This window comes from Crocodylus siamensis, chromosome 3, assembly GCF_052110815.1.
Source record: "Crocodylus siamensis isolate JL-2025a chromosome 3, ASM5211081v1, whole genome shotgun sequence".
Taxonomy (NCBI): Eukaryota; Metazoa; Chordata; order Crocodylia; family Crocodylidae; genus Crocodylus; species Crocodylus siamensis.
Window position 1 is genome coordinate 126,717,523 of NC_143397.1, and position 23,848 is coordinate 126,741,370.

Sequence of the window (23,848 nt, forward strand, 5' to 3'; positions counted from 1 at the left end):
TTTGAATGAGACAATATTTTAACATACCCTTTTTTCCTTATCCAAAGAAAGAAGCTCACCTCTTCTGCTTTTTGAAGGTATCTGAAGTAGCTTATAGGAGCAGTTTCCTGTCTGTCCGGAAGAAATTTTATATATTGCTTTTTATACTAATCTTCAGACAGCATGAACTTTAAAAAGCAGAACTGAAAATTGTAACTGCAGACATAGCTTATTTATGAAATTTTGCTTAGAGTCAGTAAAAACTAATGAATGTAATCACAAGGTATAATTAACATAGTGGACTGAACTTAGGTGGGGACATGTTAATCTCAGACTCCAAAGTGATGTGGTGTGATTTGCTTATTGGGTAAACCTAAGCTTGGGCAGTTTCATAGTTTCATAGTTTCATAGTAGCTAGAGTCAGAAGGGACCTAGGTAGATCATCTAGTCCGACCCCCTGCCTTGGCAGGAAAGAGCACCGGGGTCAGATGACCCCGGCAAGGTGCTCATCTAACTTCCTTTTAAAAATCCCCAGGCTAGGAGCCTGCACCACTTCCCCTGGAAGCCGGTTACAGGCCCTAGCCGCCCTGACTGTGAAGTAGCGCCTCCTAATATCTAATCTAAACTTACCCTCCGCCAGCTTGTGACCGTTATTCCTGGTCACTCCTGGCAGCGCACAGGGGAACAGGGACTCCCCCAATACCTACAGTAACTTACTGTAATGATTTCTAACACCTTTTAACCCCATAGGATAACAGCTATAAAGTAACACTATGAATGGCTATATAACTAAAAAATTAGCATAAATAGGATATAAAAGAACATGCATGTTAAGTAACCTTCAGGGAAGGACAGAACAGAAGGGTCCTTGCTGTCCCATACCCCCACGGATCTCTCTTACTCCCTGGGACAGCGAGGACCAGATCCTGACTGAGGGGCCTCCCCCAGTTTTCCCTCTGGCAGCCCAGTTCAGAGACGTTTGACTTCACTGAATCAACTTGACGTGTATCTTAAGTGAGGGACTATTGATAAGTTGCTAACCAAGTGGAAACTCCTGGTTAATTTCTTTATGTTTTATTATCACTGTCAATTTTAACTTGTATTGTTGTCTGTTTATTAGCTTAACCTTTTTACTGTCATATGTGCAAACTATATCTTTTGTTGTTATAAGTAAAATTTATTCTTTTTTATAAGTAAAACTTGTCATTGCTTTCCTTCCCAACATCACCTCCTTGATCCCGAACCAAAAAGCTCAGTGGCTAGTAAAGTTGCAGTGCTCAGTCAGTCTGCAACTAAATTGATATACTCACAGTGCCCAGCTGGCCTGTAACATTGGACTTCTCAGCAGAAGATCTTCTCTGTATACCTGGAGCTTTGCACCTGGGAACTTTCTGAACAGAAATGTCCTTTCTGGGCTGGAAAATGAGACATACTCTTAGAGCCCTTAAGCCAAGGAGGCATGTATATAGCTAGATTTACAGTGCTCAAGAATAGGATGGCTTCTCTGCATGAGTAACAAGCTATTCAACCTGAGGATTCTTCAGTTAGACATACAGGATTATGCTGGGAGACATCCCTACTCATCTTATGCAATCCTTGTCCAATGCTCACACCCTTGTGTATCATGAGACAGGGTGTCAATCTGAGCGAGAACCCCCTCTTACAGTTTTCATCTTCCTCAGAAGATGGTTTCTGCTGTAGGGAAAGCTAATGGAAAATATCATTCCTGAACAGGCTGATCTTCCTCCTTACCCCAGGTAGTTCATTGATTTGGAGCTCTTAGGGTGAAGTAGTGAGGATAAAGGTTTTGAATTCCCCACTGTGTTGAAGAATCCTTTTATCATATGGATGGCTGGGAGCTCAGACAGAAAGGAGGACAGCCAGTCCTATTTGTGGGCCAGCTTAGGACCTGTGGCTGACACATGCCTCCTTTTATAAAATTGGGTGGATAGCCTGCATCAATTCCAGTTGCATAGATTCAACATTTTAATACCGCTCTCTGTCAAGTGCTTTGGCTGTCTCCTTTGCCAAAATAGTGCAGGACAGATTAGTCATGTGTTTCCAGAAAAAAAAGAAAGAAAATTGATCTTTTAGCTCATTGTTTGTTATCAACCTCCTTCTCTGTAGTACTGCTGTGCAATGGACCATATCATAGGTCACCATCTCTCACAATGATTTCTCTGGCCAGGCCATGCCACAGCCTTTTCTTATCTTTTGACCATTTTTTCTCACACATGTACCATTTCCTCTTTTTTTTCTCCTTCTTGGTTCATTTCTAGTTTTTCCTTATAATATCTTCCCTAGCTTTTGCTGTCTAGTTTTGTTCTCGCTTTTTCTCCATAACATTCTTTTCCTGGTTTTTTCTACCTCCATCTTTCTCTACCATGTTCCTCTTCCTGTTTTCTCCTCCCTTTCTGTCATTTGCTGTCCTTGATAATAGTAGGAAAATTAGAACCTGTTCTTCATCAACAGTATGGACACATCACCACATCCTTACAAGTAGTTTAAATATTAATGCAGGTAGGACCAGATTCTGTTCCACCTACCAAGTGTCTTAAGTCAATGGTTCTCAACCTTTTTGAACTCAAGGCACCTCTCTGTAAGTTTTGCAAATTGAGTGGCACCCAATTTCAAAAACGATTTTATATATTACAGTGCTTATTCCTTGCAGAGTGGCCAGGCAGTAGGAATCTGGGATTGGCCAGACAGACAAGCTTGAGCTTCTGCTTACTCACTTAATCTCCTTGCATGTCATGGCACCCTTCAAATGAGCTTGCAACATCCTGCTTGAGAATCACTGGCCAAAATGAACTTAGGTACCCAAGTACAATTCTATTCCCCTCTGCTTAATTCTTTAAAATCCATGAATGTCTCTATTTTTATAATAACCCTCAGACTAAGTTACAAAAAAGCAGCAAGGAGGAAGAAAACTCACCTACTTTTTGCTTTAACTAGTTTTCAGGGACTCAAGCAGAATTGTACTTACATGCCCAAGTCCACTTATGTGCCTAAGAGGTGAAACAGAATCAGGCCCATAGTGCTTTGGCATGTTATTGTCTTGTCATGATCCTGCTATCATTGAGAATGCTTTCTAATTTTCCTGGGGTAGGAATGCTGTCTTTCTAGTTCTCTTAGTTCTCTCCCATCATCACCACAGTGATTTCCTTCCTTCCGTCTGTGTTCCCCAATTGGCCCACTGGCCATACCACCCAGTACAATGCTCTCCTGCTGTGTGATGTTTCCTGACTAGGGCTGCTGAAGCGTCTACATTCTTGCCTGGTTTGGAGCTATGTCTTTCCCACAGGGGTTCCTCCTAAGGGATGTCATAACCCACCCCTATTCTGGGGCTGCTGCCATACAGCACTGTTCTCTCCAGGCCTCTCACTGATTTAGTATTGTGTGATATGTATCAGATATTCTCCCTGCTTCACACTTCTGACAGATGTGAAGGAGCTCCCAGAGCTGAAAGGCAACCATACTTTTTTCAACCACCCTACCCTTGTTTTGCAAGCTGCTAACAATAACATTTCAAACTATATTGTAAAAAAAATACATGACAAACAGGCATGAAGAAAGTGGCAAAAGACAGCAATCCACCCACCATGCTGTTTTCTTTCACAGAGCTCTTTAATTAGGCATTAAAGACACAACTCTCAGGGAGAACAATTGCCATTTATCATATTTAAAATAATCACAGCAGACAGGAGAAAAGGACAGGGAAAGCATCACAGAGAAAATAACATTCCCCAGCGGACTTACCTCAGCCTCACGTTGCTTCTCATGGCATTCTGAAATACAATGTGAATTCAGTGCTTTTGAGGAAGGAAGGGAACCCTTTCAGTCCTTTTAGTGCTCGCTGGTTCTAGGAACCCTTAATAATTGCACCAGATGTGGCAAATTATCTGATGCCTATATAAAACAGGCCTGTTCCTTTCTTCATAAATATTAATGATTATACATTAATTAGACAACAATATTAATATTTAAATAAATAATCAGGTGACTGAGCGTTATGGTCAAGCATTGGAACCAACTGGCTAGAGATGCTGTGGAATCTCCCACCCTGGATTTTTCAGGAGCAGGTTAGACAAACACTTGACTGTCATGGTATGGTCCTAAAGTGGTCCTGTCTTGAGCCAGGGTCTGGATTAGATGACCCTCTGAGTTCCCTTCCAGCCCTACTTTCCTATGATCCTATTGATTCTGAAAGTCAACATTTTCGTGTTGGATTCATGCATGCCATTCATACTGAATTATGGTACTGCCTTATGGCACAAATCCCAATCAGATATTATTATGATGGGTTCTGCACAGATAAAAGCCAGACCCTGCCATAATGGCACTCTCATTAGGGCAAGACATAGTGAGTGAGTGTAAGAAGTGGGCAGAAGGGACAAAAAACGATTAAGAGGCTAGTTAGATCCTCATATAGGTGGCCTTGAGCTGGTTACTTTGTTAAAGTTTACATGATAAAAAAAGATAGGTATACAAAGTCCCTAGATACTTTCTACTGAAGACATGCAACCATCAGTTCCCCATAAGCACCGGGATACCAGTGGGCCCTGCAGAGGAGTTTGGAGAACAGGGTGATGACTGTGCAACAGTTCAGGGAGCATAACCCAGTTGGAAGGTGCAGGACACCAAAAATCATGCAGAGGGTCATAAGACATGTGGATACTGGAGGCCAGCAGTATTGATGTACTGTGGAGAGAGGTTGAGAGGGGAAATTAAAATTATTTTTTTAGATGTTCACTCACTTTTAAGGCTCAATAATGAAGTTTTATGTCTCCAGTTAATAATGCAAACATGGGCTGTATCCGTTTTGGAAGGGGTAGTCAGTCTACTTGTCTTGATAAACCCTGGAGATAGTTTACACCAGAAAAAAAGGGTGCTTTGGCTGGTACAGTCAATGTTCCAAACAGAACAGGCTAGATGGGCAAAAGAACTTTCTTGCTTTTATAAATGTACCAGCAGCTTTAAGTATCTGGCAGCAGAGCTGCCTTGGCTAGGAGTGTGATTTTTCACTCTTTAAACCAACATAACTATGTTGGCAAAATTTTTAAGCATAGACTAGGCCATCCTCCTGTGGGATGCTGGCATTAAACTGGCCCTAAAACACTCCCGTTTCAGTTCATTTACTTTGCTTGTTCTTCACTATTCTGGGCAGCTTTACAATAAACTAAAACCCCATGAAGTCCCATACGCAGTTAGAAAATGACATTTTCCCAATGCTGCTGAAGAGCAACCAGAAACTGTTCAGCAATTTTTAAAAGTAACAGTGGTCTAATCTTACTTATGTTAGGCACATAAAGGAATGCTTTTTCAAAGACACTATACTTTTTTTTACTGGACTGCATTTTACAATTAATGATTTCCTACTTTCAATTGTAAATGCTACCACAGCAAGCATAATATACCTATACGATTTCTAGTATATCACAGTGATGAAACTTACTTGGAATAAAATAAAAAAAAAAAAACCAGCCTAAAATGATTGAATTCTTGAGGCAGTGGAATGGTACCGGTGATTTTATTCAGAATGTGTCCAACACGATTTTCCATTTGGATTCCACATTTTTAAACTCTTTCCTTATGATATTATAAACATTATCTCCAGATTTTATGGAGTGTCTTAGAAAGTTTTTAAAATCATTTAACAGAAGAGAAAACTTAAATCTTAATGATTAAATAGCAGGACATTTATATACATCAGTGGGTTTTTTCAGATCCTGGGCTCAAAGTACATACAATGTCTATTTAGTTAAAATAAAAAAAATCCAGTCATGCAAATCATCTTACAAACCACTTGTTTCACTTTCTTTGAAAATCTAACTTTTTACCTTGTCACTGGCACATCATTTTCAAATGACTTGGATAACTTTTAAGATTGATTTGTGCATTGTTTTGTGTTTGTTTTGCCACTGAAGAGTTGACAGGCAACATGCTATTGTAAGAGTACTGCATTTTGCTGGGAAGTTAAAAACTATTCTACTATTAACCACTTTGAGACCCGCAAGTGGGTGTATCTGGTATCTGAAGCTTCACCTGACTTTCATCTAATCGCATTGGTTTATCTCAGAACAACAGCACACCACAATATCAGCATAGATAGCATGTTTTGACCAACTGGGTGATTTCATTGAACAGTTTTTCAACACTAGAACCTCTTGTTGTTATAATTCTGTTCTTTTTATGAATCAAAGGTCATATATAGAGCACAAATGAGGTCTAAATTTAGTCACAGCAGACCACAGCTCCACATAAAGACAAATCGTCAAGTTATGTTGACCTGCTAGGAAACAAAGATAAACAACACAGCAAACATGTACCTGCAATGCACTGCTTCCCTATTAAATATTAACTTTTTTCATTTACATTTAAATGAACTGAGCAGCAATGGATAGAATTCCACTCCTGCTACTTGGTGCTGCTGCTGTCATGGAAAGAAGCTGAAGACAATGTGGCCTGTATGGGGGCAAATGACACAATCTGAACATCCGCTCTAAAGTGACTTAATGATGACCATTCAGCAGTCCTGGAACATAACCCAACACAGCATGTGTTTTCTCTCCCTCTGTAAACATATCTGTTCATAAATAACTTAAATGTCTCCTTGACATTCATGGTATCTAACAGAAGCTGAAGTAGAAAAGGACGGGCGGTGTATAGCACTGAGGAGATGTCAGAGTACTTGGTTCTGTTTAGCGGCTGAGGTGAGGCTTGCAAATGTCAGCCATCAGAGACAGGAGGAGTGACCCACCCATATTTTTCATGGGTCTTCACCAAACTCTTAAATGTTGCTTCAGCTTCCTTACGGCTGAATGACTTTTTTGATTTGCCAGCTTTTCTGCAGATACGGCCCTGTACCAAACAGAAGAGAAAGCCTTCATTAAAAAACATGAACACAACACTTCGTTCCAATGTGAGTGACGAACAAATAAAAACAATGGAGTGGTCCCATGCAGTTTACCCTAAGATCCTTCTATCCCCTCTAGGATTGCAAATTCAAGTCTGACAAACCACTCAATAGTTGGGCCCACATAAGCAGCAGCTTAGTGTATGTGAACAGGGAGGAAGATGGCTGGTTTTCGAGAAATCTTTTGCTGCTGTATAAAATATGAAACCACATTTACAAAGGAGATGGGTGTTCACTGTTTGGAGTCCTTACAGTTTCCTCCCCAACACTGATGCTCGCATTGGTATAAGATCACCATCAAGACGAGAAAAAATTTCAAGGAACTCAGTGGCACAGGATTCTAATCTTTCATCCCTGTTCCTTTTAAACTAAGACTATATAGATACAGTTGATCAAACTTCCATTTATTTGCCCACAAATCAAGGGGTAAACATTAATAATGTTATCAAAAGATTACTAATGCCTTCATTTACTTTTCCAAACAGGAAAATGTTATTTTTCATGTATCACTAAATGATTCTGCCTGTGTAAAACATACTTTTCAATATGAGTGTGCTTTAAAGTGCGCCTGGGTGCATCTACATGTACTATTAAGGTGACATGATAAACTCCAGCATAGTTTGCCTCCGAGTTCGTCATGGCACCTTAATGGCACTTGTAGATGCACAAACTGCTACGGTCCAAGGCACACGTGCAGATGCTGCACCTCGGATTATAGCAGTTTGGGCTGGGGTGAAGCAGTTCTGGGCTGGCAGGGGTCCCTGGGGGTCAGTACTGGGCTCTGAGAGTTGACATTGGACAGCAGAGTGGCTGTCTGGGGCACAAGAGTACCCCAGCATGCAAAGCCCTGTGGCTAGGCAGCAGGTAGGGGTCTGACCCCCTGCTGCCTGGGCTGACCCTACGCAATGTACACACAGCTTAGCATTTACAAGCACGTTTAGGTGTAGTTACTTTCACTGCCGTACTGTCCCCTACAGTACTGTCTTATGGAGGTGAATATTTAGTTTGCTGCAATCTAATAGCATTGCATGTGTAGATTGTAACACTTTACACTTCAGCAAATTAGTCTACTGCATAGTTAAGCACATGTGTAGATGTACCCCGTGTTGTATTCAACCAATACCAAGCCCAAATAACTTTTTGCTATCTTCTGATATTTTTTAATTAGCCAATTTCCATATATATTCAATTTCAAAGTAAACCTGCAACTTTACTCACAAAGCCTGTATTTTGAAATGTTATAGGTTGTTGCCATGTATTGTAAAATAATTAGAACATACCAACACTATTCTGCATCATGGGAGCCTGGAAGAGACTGGAACCCAACTACACAGACTTGAGAAATATTCTTAGTGCCTATATGCCCAAAAGCAGATGTTCCAACATATATCCCCTTGAAGTCAATGGGACTCTTCAATGGGCTTTTGATTAGGCCCTAAACTTATTAGCTCAGGTTAAAAATAATCTCTAGAGATTATATTTAAAATGCAGCTTACTACATCTCTTGCTTTGGTCAGACTGTCTTTCCTATCTGCTCTCTCTCTTTTCTGGGGATCCTTATTAAGCAGGAATCTAAGCAGACAGGGTTAGAGCAGAAGATGGTAGAAAGCATATTTCTGGTCACGGGTGTCTGGTGCCTCTTGAGTCAGGGGGGCCATGTGCCCCTCCTGACATGAGTCAGTGATCAGGGTGGTAAGGTCCCCCAGCGGCTCATCCTGCTGGACAGGACGGGATGGGATGGGGGGCGGGGGGGGGAGGTGTTCCCTGGCAGCCAATCCCGCTGGCCACGGGGGTGCCAAGCTCACTCATCATAAAAGCAACCAGACCACTTCTGGAGCTCCACAGCTGCTTTTGCTAGATGCCCTGCTCCCTGGCTGGTGCTCACAACAGGGGCACTGGTGCTCCCACCTGCCTCCCTGCCTGCCCACTACACAGGGAGTATGGCTTGACAGGGGTGCACCGGCACTCTCAGCGGGTGCACGTGCACCCCCATGCAGCCCCTACACATCGCCCCTATTTCTGGTGAAGGAAATTAGAACTGTCACTTGAAGACATTTGTATTCCTAAACCAGCTGGTTCAGTGTCTTTATAGAACAGAAAAAACAGAATTGAACATTTGCAAATACCTAAAAAAGTATTATACTACTTGTAGCAGGAAAAGCTAATATAGGCAGTCCTCGACTTACAACTTTTCACACTTACAATGTTTATAAATTGACACCCTGTTTCAACTTCATGACATCAGTTTCTACTTTACAATGCTTGACCCAATGTGACACCACACTGGCGAACAAGTTCGCTGTGTTGCTCATCTCCCTGGAGAACATCTATCTAAACTTCCATGGACACTGTCTTTAAGAAAGTAGACAAGCCTCCAGAAAAACCTGCAGCCAAGACTCCTGAGAAGACTCCAGCCAAGAACCTTTCAAAAAGGCCAACCAAGAGCCTTTCAAAAAGTCCAGCAAAGTCACCTCAAAGAACTTCTTCCAAATCAATATGATTGCTATTTACAATATAAATATATTCATGTAGCTATATTACTTATCTATAATTGATCGAGTACAAAATTCTGGGGTATTTTTGGTGAGAATAGGGTATGGGCCTTGGTTCAGAAACTGATTCCCATTTATAACATAGTTTCTTATGAGAAAATTCGTTCCGAGTTACATTTCGACTTAAGCTGCAGTTTTCAGGAACCAATTGTGTTGTAAGTCCGAGAACTGCCTGTACTTCAAAATTTTAAAAGACGTAAGAACAAAGCTCTTTCTTCTTCCTTCTTAATAATTTTGAAACCAGAAACATTATGATCATGAATCTGATCTAAAACAGACTTAAATCATGACTATAAAGTCTATGATGTGGAGCCTATTCCAATGGTCATATATTATTGCATCTACTCCAAACTGCTTCCGCATTCTCATCCTTTTGATGAGGTACAATTTTTTTCACACACTTCTTTTGACTCCTGGCTTGATACTCAAAAACATGGAAGAACCAGTTTCTGTTAACTTCAGCTCAGTACATTCAAAAATCACTTTTTGCATCTTCTGCTCTGCTAGTCACATAAATCACTTCTCTTTCATCACCAATAAAATGTCATAAATTTGCTCTTCTGCTTCATTACTGTGATCACTATGTAACTTACATTAGTGATCAAGTAAAATCTATCTGATACAGAAATAATTAAATCAGCTGTTGCCATTGATCAGTTCACAAAACCACAGGCCATTGTAGAAATTTCAGCCTTTGCTTATTATAGTATCATTGGTAATCAGTCTTTTGGAATGTAGAAGTTTCTTATGGCATGAATGCTCAGTATCCATGAACAAGCTGAAGATGTCTCAAATTAGAAAATGAAAATGGAAACATCAAAAGCAACTTCTGGAAATGTCAAACTAAACCTTCTGGAAGACATTTTGATTCCAACTGTCTAACAAATGCACACTCCTTTTTCTAGGACATTTCTGTTATTTTACACTTATTGGTATCTATTATACAGAATAGTTAATTATACATTCTAGTCAGTCAACCTCACCCCAACAAAAAATTCCAGCCATGCCAAGAAACAAAAAATTAATAACACCATAGAAAATAGCCAAGGCAAGGCTGTCAAAAGAAACCTCAAAAGGACTAGAAGAGACAAAAGATGTCAACAGTTCACATGGCAGGAGTAAAAGCTGGGAAATTAGTCTGTCAGAAGCAGAGGAGAGCAGCAGGCATGCACCTTTTTTCCTCCTGCCTATCATTATCTCTTGTGTGTAAGAGCAGGATAAACACAAACTTGTTTGGGTTGGTGGAAGAAAATCAAAGGTTAAAAAAAACTGAAAACTCTAATAAGCCACAGGCATCACATTTGCCTGTAACATCAAATTTGTGGGCCTAACTATTCCTGGCAACACATCTACAGTCCTAACACTACACAAATTCTGGTTTCTTAAATGAAGTTGCTCTGGATTGGTACCTGTGTGTAGGACAGCAGAACTATGTGTTACATGTTTACAAACCAAACATTTACTATTTGAAACTCAGTGGAACTCTGCATATAAATGGACTATTCATAATTTTTTGTCATCACAGTGTTATGATGGTAATAGCAAGGGACTGATTCTTGCTAGAGAGAGAAAGAGAGAGAGAGAGAGAGAGAAAGAATTAACATTTGCAAAGTATGGAGCTGGAATATTGTGCATCAGAAAAATCAGTGTTCAGGAGTAAGCAATACCATCTTGGAGTTTAAAAAAGGCAGATATGCAAACACTGATATGGCCAAGGAAGAATGTGGACTATTATCAAACAGGGTTTTAGATATCTGGTCATGTAGTCTTATTTCAAGAAGTCTTAAAAGAAGACGATACATTATTGGTATTTCTTCTAGAATTCAAAGTTTCATGAATAGTTTGTTTGTGACGTAGGGTTTTAGGGAAGACAAGCAGAAAAGTGGCTGAGTGGGAGGAATAAGAATAAATGTCAACGGGTAAAAACATCACAAATAATAGTCTGGAACAAAAATTTTGTAGGGTTCAATGGGTTAATCTGCACATGCAGAAAATGACATTATCCAGGAAGATTTTAATTGTGGCTGACTGATAGGATGAGTTCAGTATGTCCTACTTGCCACTGCCCAATAAACTGTGATTATGTCAGATCATTTGACTGTTTACCAATAGATTCAAACATGAGGATATTTTGAAACCCAACCCTAGAAGCAGCTAAGGGAAAGAAAAGCCTGGGTGGGGCTTTCTACTGCCATGAGGATTTTCAGTTGTGATACTGGCCAGTGGGCATAGTTACTCTCTAAAACAACTTCTCAGGATGCTACAAGTCATACTGAGGCACCTGTTCAGAACTGGGGTAAGGGAAACATAGCTTAAACCCATGTTTGGGCACCATTCCCACCTCAGTTGTGCTGTGCTTTCCTCAGTGACAAGGGCCACTATATTATCCAAACCAAAGATTTTTAAAAGCAGCAAAAATGGGTGGCATAGAATCCTGTGTATCATCAGAAAACTTATACATTGTCTTTTAGCAAGGGCCTGAATCAGTCAGTCCTCCATGGCTAAGTCATGACGAAATACACAGTCTTTAAAGGAAACTCTTACGTCAGTAAACTGTCCTATTGATAAGTTATGATAACACCCAGCATCACAAAAGGAGCATTTCTCCTGTTGTTTCCTGACGTTTTTTGGCTCTTAAATTGAACTGTGAAAAAAATACAGTGACATCCAGGCTTAACCTTTCGTAAAGTTAAGAAACACCATAGTGTATCACTTTCAGTCGGGTTACAAAGACCAACCTGCCTATTTCTGCTTTTGTGACAAATGCAAATCATGATTTTATCATAAATAAAAATACACATTTAAAATTAGGTTATAATTAAATAGGGGTATCAAATGCTTTACAGAACCAATTTCAAGTCTATGTTTGGTAAGATATGTTGAATAGGAGTTTATATTACACATTAATTATGGAAGAATCCTGATAGTATTAGAGTGATATTGTGGCCATGGTGGTCCAGGAATTATGTGCAAGAGGTGAGGATTTCTTTCTGAAGAGGGATAATCTTGTACATTTCGTTTGTGTCCAAGTTAAAAAATTTGTTAAATCTACAGGTAGCACAAACATCAGACAAAAATGTAGCTGCAGATTTATTCTACTATCTGCTAAGAATACTCTTAAAATAATAATTTGCACTGGATATGCACTTAACACAAAGTAGAGACCTATTTAGATTATTAAACTAAAATTTTATCTTGTTTGACATACTGCCTTTGAAACATTTTGTTAGAATTAGAAAGACCTGATCAGCAGTTATTTTGCAACATTGTTACAATTATAAATAGCCAAGATATGTGCTCTATTTTGTTACATTATTTCCTGAAATCTCAGATATAGTTTCTTTTGTTTCATTTTTCCATTTTCTCTATTTCATAGTTTCGTAGTTTCTAGGGTCGGAAAGGACCTGAGCAGATCATCTAGTCCGACCCTCTGCCATGGCAGGAAAGAATACTGGGGTCAGACGACCCCAGCAAGATGTGCATCTAACCTCCTCTTAAAAACCCCCAGGGTTTCAGTACCCCCAGAGCCTGCACTACTTCTCTTGGAAGCTGGTTCCAGACCCTAGCCGCCCTGACTGTGAAGTAGCGCCTCCTGATATCTAACCTAAACCTACCCTCTGCCAGCTTGTGACTGTTATTCCTGGTCACTCCTGGTGGTGCTTGGGGGAACAGTGACTCCCCCAATGCCTGCTGATCCCCCCTGACTAGTTTATAACAGGCCACTAGATCCCCCCTCAGCCTTCTCTTTTGGAGGCTGAAAAGGTTCAGGTCCCATAGCCTCTCCTCATAGGGCCTGCCCTGTTGTCCCCTGATCATAGGAGTGGCCCTCCTCTGGACCCTCTCCATGCTGTCCACATCCCTCTTGAAGTGTGGCGCCCAGAACTGGGCACAGTACTCCAGCTGTGGCCTGACCAGTGCCGCATAGAGGGGGAGGATCACCTCGTTGGACCTGCTCGAGATGCATCTGTGGATGCATGACAAGGTGTGGTTGGCCTTCCTGACTGCCTCCCCACACTGCCGGCCCATGTTCATCTTGGAGTCAATGATGACCCCCAGATCCTTTTCCACCTCCGTGCTGACAAGAGGGGAGTTCCCTAACCTGTAGGTATGGTGCTGGTTGTTCCTCCCGAGGTGCATCACCTTGCACTTGTCTGCGTTGAAACCCATCCTAGTCTCATCCGCCCACCCTTGTAACCTGTCTAGGTCTGATTGTAGCCTGTTGCATCCTTCCAGTGTGCCCACGTCCCCCCACATCTTAGTGTCATCAGCAAATTTGAACAGGGTGCTTTTTACCCCCTCATCCAAATCACTGATGAAGATGCTGAACAGTGCGGGCCCAATGACCGAGCCCTGGGGGACCCCACTGCCCACGTCCTTCCAGGTTGAGAAGGACCCCTCCACTACCACCCTCTGGGTGCGGCCCACCAGCCAGTTGGCGACCCATTTGACTGTGTGGGTGTCTACACCACAGCTCCCCAGTTTCTTAATGAGAATGGGGTGAGAGATAGTGTCAAAAGCCTCCTGGAAGTCCAGGAAGACTATATCCACTGCTACCCCTGCATCTAATGATCTGGTGATCTGATCGTAAAAGGCCACCAGGTTGGTCTGACGGGACCTGCCACTGATGAACCCCTGTTGGTTGCCCCTAAGCATGCAGTGCCCTGCTGGCCCCTCCTGGATGTGTGCCAGCATAATTTTCTCGAACAGCTTGCCTAGGATCGAGGTAAGACTAACCGGCCTATAGTTTCCCGGGTCCTCCTTCCTGCCTTTTTTGAAGATGGGGACCACATTGGCCCTCTTCCAGTCCTCTGGTACCTCACCAGAGCACCACGAGTGCTTGTAAAGTTGTGCCGGGGGACTTGCAATGACCTCGGCCAGTTCCTTTAGAACTCTAGGGTGGAGATCATCCAGGCCAGCTGACTTGAATACATCCAACCCCTCCAGAAGCTCCCTAACTAAATCCTCGCTAACCCGTGGCCCAGGTGTGCTTCCCCCGGGGCCCGAGGGGGGCCCAGCAGGGAGGTGGCTGTTTTGGTCCCTACTTAGGAAGACGGAGGCAAAGAAATCATTAAACATGTTAGCTTTGCCGTCTGGTGTGACGACCAAGTTTCCCATCACGTCCTGCAAGGGCCCAGGACCTTCTTTTTACCCCCTATGTATTTAAAAAAGGACTTCTTATTGTCCTTAATCTGGGAAGCTAGTCCCAGTTCCATCTCTGCCTTGGCCTTCCTAACTACCCCACTACATCCCCGAGCAACTACAGAATAGTCCTCCCCGGTGATGACCCCTTCTTTCCATTGGGTATAAGCCTCCTTTTTAGCAAGGAGACATTCCCGGATGCTTTTGGTGAGCCACGGAGGCTTGTGTGCTCTCCTGCTCCCTTTGATCCTCACTGGGATTACCTTCCTTTGGGCTTGGAGGATCGTCTCCTTAAGGAGCAACCACTCTCCTTGGACACCTGGCTCCCCTCCCCTCCAGGACCTCAGCGCTTCTCCAACTATCCTCCTTAGCTCGTTGAAGTCTGCCCTCCTAAAATCTAGGGCCGCTGCCTTACTGCATGCCTTTGCTACCTTGCGCTGGATGGTGAATTCCAGCAGGCGATGATCACTGTCACCCAGGTGGTTGAGCACCCGCAGCCCTCTCACCAGGTCATCACCCGTGGCCAGCACTAGGTCCAACAAGGCATCTCCCGGGTGGGGCTGTGCATCTCCTGGGTTAGATGGAGGTCCTGCACTCTGGCCAAGAACCTACGTGAGCGTTCAGACCTGGCTGACTTTTCTTCCCAGCAGATGTCCAGGAAGTTCAGGTCCCCCATGACAAGCACATCCTTAGCCTTCACTACCTCTGTGAGCTGACTCAAGAATTCCTGGTCAAGCTCTTCTCCCTGGCTGGGAGGTCTGTAGTAGACTCCCACCGTTAAGTCTCTTTCCCCTCGACTGCCTTGTACTCTAACCGAAAGCACTTCAGAGTGCCCGCTCCCCATTTGTCAATCCTATGATATTCACTTTCACTTGACTGACAGAACATGAAAATTGATAGCAAAGAAATAATTTTTAGTGGGGGAGAAAAAAATTGAAGTGTTGTGTATCATAACATCTAATGTTTATTGGTAATCTGTACTTCTTGCTGCCTTTCTCAATAACTAGTAATTTAAATTGAGAATTGACATCTTCATTTAAATGCAACTGATAACTACAAACAAGTCCTTGCCTTCAGAGGGGTGAAAAAGTGCATAAAAGTAGAAGATTCACAAACAATCCCTCTCCCCCCAGGTGAACTTCTCAAAAATGACTAAACTCATTTTAATAGCCACAGACCAGCAGTTCTCAAATTATGATTGTTGACCACTGGGGGGAAAAAGACCATAATATTCTCTTAGTAATAATTTTATCTTAAATCTTTGCTGTAGATGCAGGGATGCCTAGGAGAACAAACAGGGAGTTGATCTTGTATTAAAATATGATCCATATTACAAATATATTCAGGAATGTGTAACATAGACAAAATTAAACAAATCAGGGAATAAGTAGTGGGCTTGAACCTGCTTCCACTGAAATCATCAGGAGATTGTCTATTTGAACAGGAACTGGATTGAATCTGACTTCCTATTTTATGCTTATTATACATTATTTGCACTGAGCTAGCACCTAGGAACCCCAGGCTCCATTGTACTAGGAATTATATGAAAATTAACTGAAAACTCCTTTTAAATGTGGTTGCATGTCCATGTAAGTTTATTTTATTAATGTACTTCAGCCTTTAAAAAACTGTTGGATAATCTATTCTTCTCGGAGCTGTGATGTTTTGTCTGAAAAGTCTTTAAATTACTTGAGACTAATTTTTGGCACTTAATTTCTAATGTTCTATGTACAAATGATGCATATAGTTGACAAATTCAGGAGTGCACCATTCAAGTTGCATCTCAGTCAGTTTCATTATAGTATCAGAAATATTAAAGCAATGTGACCAGAGCAGAAACAAATCCAATCACCAGGATTATATATTGAAAAAAATGAGGCTAGGATGGAGAGTTATTTGAAGAGTCAGGTCAGGCCAACCCTTTCTTGAAAGGGTTCACAATAAAATTCAGGGAGGTTTCTGACACAGCTTTGCTATTAAATTTTACATTAAATTAATTAAATAAAACCAGGAAAAGCTCTTTTTAGATGATCATTCACACTTCCTTATCAATGCATGTTTTTCTGTTATATATCATTGTTTCCAGTGCTTAGTCTGGTGTATGTTATGCATTTCAAATGATGGAGCTTTTGTTACAGCTGACATGGCAAAACTGAGAATTGCAATGTTTACATTGTAAAATTGTATTATTTAGCAAAAATCTGCATGGGTGTATTTTCCAGCATATGTTAGTTTTCATTTTGAGAAAAGGTAGTATTTAAGCATTTGGTGATGACTGGGCGACTTGATAAGCCTCTTGGTGGGAACTCAACATATTATACAGAGTATCTGGTAAACTGAAAGCATTGCTTTATGTGCATTTTCCCAAATGCTCATAAATAAAAGGCATCAAGGCAGGAGTATGGAGGATAGGATGGATTGTTTTTGAATGCTAGTGTATTTGGGGTGGAGGGAATGTTTTCTTACACTATCTTATTTGGATATTTTGATTTGTTTTTTTTCTTTTATTGTAAGCCAGCCTTTTTTTCAGAAAGGTATCATGTAAATCTAATAAATACATTTAAATAAATACATTCTAATTGGTTGATTAGGCAGAGGTAACATTCAGGATGCTGTTTTTATAAATCATTTTTTCCTAATTCTTTTCCCTGCAATTGGAGCCCATCTAGGAAAAGTGCTTGATTTAGAGAAACTAAGGAAGCTAGGAAAATCCAGAGTCTAGCACAAAATGAGTCCAACAGCTTTTACTCTTCTCCCACAGGAACTGATCTAATTTGACATCACTCTGCTCTACAAATTTTACCAATTGAGTATTTTTTTAAGGAAACATACCTCAATAAGTCTGCTCCACTTTTTAACTTCCAGAAATGCCCCGAGGAATTAGATTCCCCTGTCGATTGTCTTATATTTAGATGGTAAGCAATATGGGGCAAAGACTTTTTTTTCCTGTTTTTGTGCAGCACCTAGTACAAATGGGGTCCTAGTTCATGATTAGAGCACCTGATCACCACGGTAACACAAATAATAATCAATAATAACAAAAGGTGACTAGAAATGGTTATTTTATAGTTGGAAAATGTGCCAGCTTTATCTTTCAGCAACTATTTTCTGCTGTGAAATGATGAAAAGAACAATGTATTATTTAGTACTGATTATTGAAGAACCCTCTAAAATGATGCTGGCAGTTGTAGTTAGCATTGTTTAGATTCTGGTGCATATATTACCCTACAAGACAAACTGCTATGAAATTAGGTAGGAAAACACATGGATATCCTTAGATTTTGAAAATGTGCCAACAAGAATAGATAGATAAACATATTCTTAAAATGCCTTCTGTCAGCCATACTGGACTTGCGCAGCTTACATTGTACCCTACAGAGTACATTCATATCAGGCACCTACTGAAATCCTTTCTGCTAATTTGATGACATTGTCTCAAAGGAAGATTTATATAACAGCGACAAGGGTGCTGACAAATTGCCTACTATTAAGGTTGCCCAGCTACATGTAACTTTGCAATCTTCAGCCAGTGATACTTTCCATGTGGGTGTGCTGCAGGTTGAATATTCTTTGCAAAATCCCAGCTAAAAGAGTTCATATATTTCTGAGAATGAAATGAGAAGAAAAAACACACACACAGTTTTGCCTACTTTTTGAGGCCTTTCCTTTGAAAATTTCTACCACACTCACACTTTGGAACAGGGGCTTAGAATTTGGAAGAGGAGTGGTCTTTGTGTCAGGAATATTACCATCCTTGTGAAAATCTGCCTGAATATCTGTTTTTGAACATTCAAACTCATATCATGAGGAGACTGGATAGGCACCTGGCTGGGGTCTTATGACCCCTGCCACCCCCAGTGCTTCTTCCTGCCCGTGGCAGGGGGTCGGACTCGATGATCTGTCTAGGTCCCTTCCGACTCATTGATTCTATGATTCTATGATCTTTGAAAAATGGCAGTATCCACATGCTCATAATGAGAAGATAAAGGCATCCTGAATACCAGCCCCGTTGCTTTCTTGGAGCTACTAAAACAAAACATTGTAACAACTGAAATAACTTTTTGGCAATAGCACATTGTAAACAGCACAGGCCATGTCTCTTGATGCATACACCTATGATTTGTCTATACTAGAGGGCTGTCCTTCAAACCTCAAATTGTGTGAGTAATTATAACCCTTGTGTGTAAGGATTGAGGACTATTGGCACAACTAAAGTTTTCATGCATTATGTCCTAATGAAAGATGCTGACTTTGTATTACATGCAATCAAAATGTTCTATGAAAGTTAAAAGCACAAAAAACAAGGAAGATTTTTATAAAGTCATTTAAAGCAACTTTAGCTTCTAGAAATTACATCAGCTGCTTGCCTGTGATATTAAAATATGAATGCATTCCTTTCAGGCATTTATGAGGTTCATAAACATCTAATTGACAAGCTAATTAAATAAACACATAGAATAACAAGCATTCCATTTTTTTATCACCTTTTATTTCTCTAACCAGAAGTTTAAGTGATTAACTGTCCCTCTGGGAGACACTTAATTTACTATATGTAAATTTACCAGCCTGGGTCCTACCCCAACCTCTTAGATGTCTAAAAGCGTCTTAGAAACATCCAAGACTCTAAGGTCAGATTCTATTTTACCTTTATGTACCTAAGTGGTACTTGCATAGCAGTGTAGGTGCTATCTTTGGCACTTATTCACAGTTTAGATTCTACTTGGCCTTGAGCAGCAGCACTTTTCCTGCCCTTGCCTTCTGAAAATGCTCAGAAGGCTTCATCATGGCCATAGCACTGTGGCAGAACAGTATCCTCTGGGCACATGCTTAAACCTGTATAAAACTCCAAAAGTTTAATGAGAGGAAAAGTACAGGAGGAGTAGGACCCATGGGTGTAGGAATTTTTAGCCAAGAGGTAAGGGCACTTGCTCAGGTAGCAGGATACCTTCTGGGCTCTCTTCACCCAGATGGGGTTTGAACCCGACACTTCTGTATCCATCAAAGTACTCTAACCACCAGCGAGATAGTAGCAGGGGCCAGAACCAGAATCCCCTTTCATGCACATAATAAAAATGCTTTCAGTACACCAGATACTCTGTATAATATGATGATTTCCCACCAAGGGGCTTATCAAGTTGCCCAGCAGCCACCCTGTTGCAAAACACAGCAAGAGTAACAAATAAAGAAGCCTCAGCTCATGTTACAGAATTCACCGCAACTGTGCAACCAAAACCTGTCATCATAGGTAACCAAAGTCAATGCGGCAGTTTGTTCAGCTCCTCTGTCAAACATCTGCTGTAAACTTTTTAAAAAGAAGACATGAAATTTTATCGTGCACAGCCGGATTTCAACATGGCTTGGGAGACGCTTTCATTCTGATCTTAATGTTAAGGTGTTGTAGCATGTAATAGGCTTTGATACCAGCAGCTCAATCCCGCATTCCTTGTATTGAAGTGAATCAGAGTTTTGGACATGGAAGGAATCCAGCACTGAGTTTCCAAAGCCAAATGCTGAAAACCTTAACTCTAGCCCTAACGTAAGTAGGACCAATGGCATCATACTCCCATCTCAGAGTAGCAGGGAGATCAGCTGGGACACTCAGGTCACCATCTCCATCCCATGCTTATCCCTGGGTGGTATGAAAATATATAACCCCTTACTCTGGGCTAGACTACAAGCACAGAACAAGCTACATGAGTCCAGATAGCAGATCTGCGCCTCCAGCATTATATACCATATACTATATACCTTTGCACAAATGACCTTAGATAGCCAGGCTTTTCTAGATAATATGGTGAAACAAATGAAGATGTAAAATGCTTATGGACTTGAAAGAGATGTTCCATGTAGTCTCCATGGTATGAAACATTAAAGCATGTGCTTGGATTCACAGCCCCACAGCACTGGCCCAGTAGCTGATTTTTGTCAGCTATACCACAATTTTAAAAGTTTAATACACAAATATTTTTCCTGCCTAAACGCAGGTTTTATAATTAACTACCTGCTTATGAAGTGTTATAAACTTTCCATGTATGTATATGTACCAGGAGGCTTGGTGCTCCTGTTATGTTAAGAGCAGGCTGGCTGCAGATGAAGCAGGCAGTGGGTATGGTGGGGGGACAATCAGGAGCCACATGACCCAGGAGGGAGCTTTGCTTGCAATACATAAGCCCAGTCCTGAGCTGGGCAGGCAGTCTGGCCATGGAAGCTGCTGGGAAAACATCTCCTGGGTAGGATGGCTACAGCTCCTTAAGAATATCTAGGAGATTACAGCTTGTGGTAACATCCGGAGGTTTGGGAGGGACTAAGCAAGGGAAGAGGTCCCAACAGGCCCGGGAGCAGGGCCAGAGCCTGGGTGAAAGGGGGAGAAGGGACCAGTATGGGTCCAAGTACTTGAGAGTAGAACAGAGCTGAGATCAAAGAAGGTTCAGTGCCTGGGAGGGACCAGAGGGGTCTGGTGCCCAGGAGAGACTAGATGCACAGGAGAATAACAGGACCAGAGCAGGTCAGATGCCTGCAGGGGATCAGGAGGGTCCAGTGCCCTGGAAGGACTATGTACCTGGGAATGGTGTAGAGGTGGGAGCCAGAGCTCAAGGCCAGAACCAAAACAAACTTAGACCTGGGAGTAGGACAGGAGCGGATAAGAACTTGTTTGGGAATCCCTGGGGCAGCCTCCCTTTCGTTAAAGGTGTAAGTACATCAAGGTGTGGCAAGTGGACAGAAGGGGAGGATCAGTGTAAACCAAAGGCCAAGTAGCCAACAGAGGATGTCATGGCCATCCCTGGGAGGCCTTTGTTATAGTATATACACAATAAAGTAAAAGAACAAATATGTTTTCTTTGGCACAGGCACAGATGGATTCTGAACAATATAGGAAGTGGTTATTTGCAACTGTACAACTCCTACAGTAAGTTTTCCATGGATCCTATATCTTCCTACCTGGAAATAGCCCAGAAAAGCAAGTGAAACTCAGTAAGTTCATCTTGTGAAAAACCATTTGAATTGGTTTGCAGAGGAGAGAAATGTCAGGTACAGTTGTTTTTTTCCCTAGCAAATGACCAAAGTACAGCTCAAAAATAACTGAATTAACCATACAAAGTGTAGGGCTGATTCTGTTACCCCTTCTGGGTGCATATGTGCTCTCATTATAGGAAAAGGATCACTTTCCAGAAATGCGCAGATGTCTTCCTAGTCCTATAAAAGTGTGGGGGGGTGCAATTTCACACCCAAAGGGGGCAACAGAATCATTCCTATGCAACAGTTAGGTAACAGAGTTTATCACAAGCTGCACTTTATCCACTAGGCCAAATAGGATTCTGCCCTCAGAGTTTCAATAGGATAGTTGTTAATGGTCAGCTGTTTATGTGCAGTACCCTTTGTCAACACAAATACACAGGAAGACCTGCTCAACCACAAGTCAAAAGCAGCTGAATGTGGTTCTGGAGACCCTGATTTCTCTTAATCCTTCTGACAGCTACACAGCAATCCACAGGTTTCTATCCCACTCCCTTCCACCATCATAAGTATTGAGCCAATGGCATTGCCAAGACTGATTTTAGTACAGCTGAAGGCATTCAGGGTAATTCCTGAGCTGGCCATCTTATAGAAGTCCCTCTTATGGGCTTTAGCGTGAGATCAATTTTGCCCCAAAAGAGAAACAAGCACTGAGGCTGTCCTGGAGAAGTGCCCCCAAATCCTCTGAATCCCCAGTAAACCAAAGGTACAGTTTCTGAATTGCTGGCTCTTCTGTTTGTGAAGCCAGATGACAATGTAGTTTAGTCAGGTGGAGGTTTTACAGCAAAAAGCAGCATCTGAGGCAGAACTTCAAAATATGCAAATATTTAAACATTCTTTTGAACTTCTCATTTTTTCTAGGCTGCCCAGCCTTTTTAAAAAAATGAAGCCTTTGAAAAATAGGGCAGCTGCCTGTGCTTCTAAACTGTAGCTGTGCAGAGAAACTAGAAGTGCAACCAACAAAAAGACAGTAACTTTAATGACTCTGCATTTGGGTGGTAAATATCAGGTATCATTGACCCATGGAAGGTTCCATGAGCCTGGTGGGGAGGTGTGGGGTGAGATCCTTTATGCACATGCTCCATCTTCTCTAAGTCTGTGATTAAAAAAGGTAAACTATAAAAAGCAAAGTTCCTTTGGGAACAACCAGTTGAACTGGGACCCAGTCATTCCTGAAAGCCAGTCCTCCTGGCTGCAATCCTATTGACTTCTGCAATACTTCCTGTATGATCTGTTTTAAGGCATCAAGGTGTAGAACAGACTCTTCTCTCCTTTGGAGAATCAAGAATTCCCACACCACTCCTACTTTTTACAGGAAACAAGGTCTCAATAATCTCATATACCACCAGCGAGTGGAAAAATCACTTTGTAGAATCATTCACTGGATATTATGTTATTAGTCATGTGGCTTTACACATCACATTTGTTCAAGTATCTAAGAAAAGTACTTTCTCTGATGTCAGTATTCATCATTAATTCATTATTCTATTATGGAAAATGTTTACTTTACACTTCATCATTTGAATTTTTTTATGAGCATTGAAAATGGGGAAGGAGAGGTCCTCAGAGACACCAGCAGTAATGCTTCATTGGTACAAGCTGGAACTGAGGGGTCAGGGCAGGGTTAACTGTTGAAAAGTGTTCATATCACCTACATAGCCCATGTTTTGCTAAACCCTATTAGTTCTTCACTTAAAAAAATACTTAAGTACCGTGAATATAAACTTTAAAAATACAAGGTAAGTATAATAAAATGGGACCAGTATCCTCTCATTCAAAATGTTAACTATAGACTCATGTATGTGCCCTCATGGTATTTTTTTATTATTATTCCTCACTGGCTGCTAGTGTCAGGTCAGCGAAATGAAACAGAAAATATCTTTCACCCAAAGACTGAAGATACAATTAAGCATAAATATGTTGCAACAGAGTAATCCTTTTATCAATTCTCTTTGCCTATTACATTTATTTCTTGTCAGTGATTTACAGCCTGTGGGATTACGATTTTGGACTTGTTCCTGCAGTCCTAATCCATGAAAATCTCCCACTAATGTCAGTGATAGATTTGCTTGCAGATGGATGGCCAGATCAGGTCCACAGACTGGCTGTTTGTTTGTTTTTTTCTTTCGTTTACCTCATAGCTGTTTTCACAAATTTGTGTCCATCTAGTCAGAGATTCACTTTGAAAATAAACAATTTTATGCAATCACTCTTTCCAATTTCTCGTACAGCCTTCATTTCTGTAGTA

General features: G+C 41.3%; 1 protein-coding gene across 1 annotated transcript in view; it reads right to left on the reverse strand.

Moving 5' to 3' along the window:
* Positions 1-5,493: 5,493 nt before the first annotated feature.
* The window catches only part of UBE2QL1 (ubiquitin conjugating enzyme E2 QL1), a 29,272-nt gene continuing 10,917 nt past the window's right edge, over positions 5,494-23,848 (reverse strand). The window contains exon 2 of the mRNA XM_090039158.1: positions 5,494-6,840. Coding sequence (XP_089895284.1) covers positions 6,709-6,840 — 132 coding nt within the window. The 3' untranslated portion in view covers positions 5,494-6,708. The remainder of the gene's footprint in view (positions 6,841-23,848) is intronic.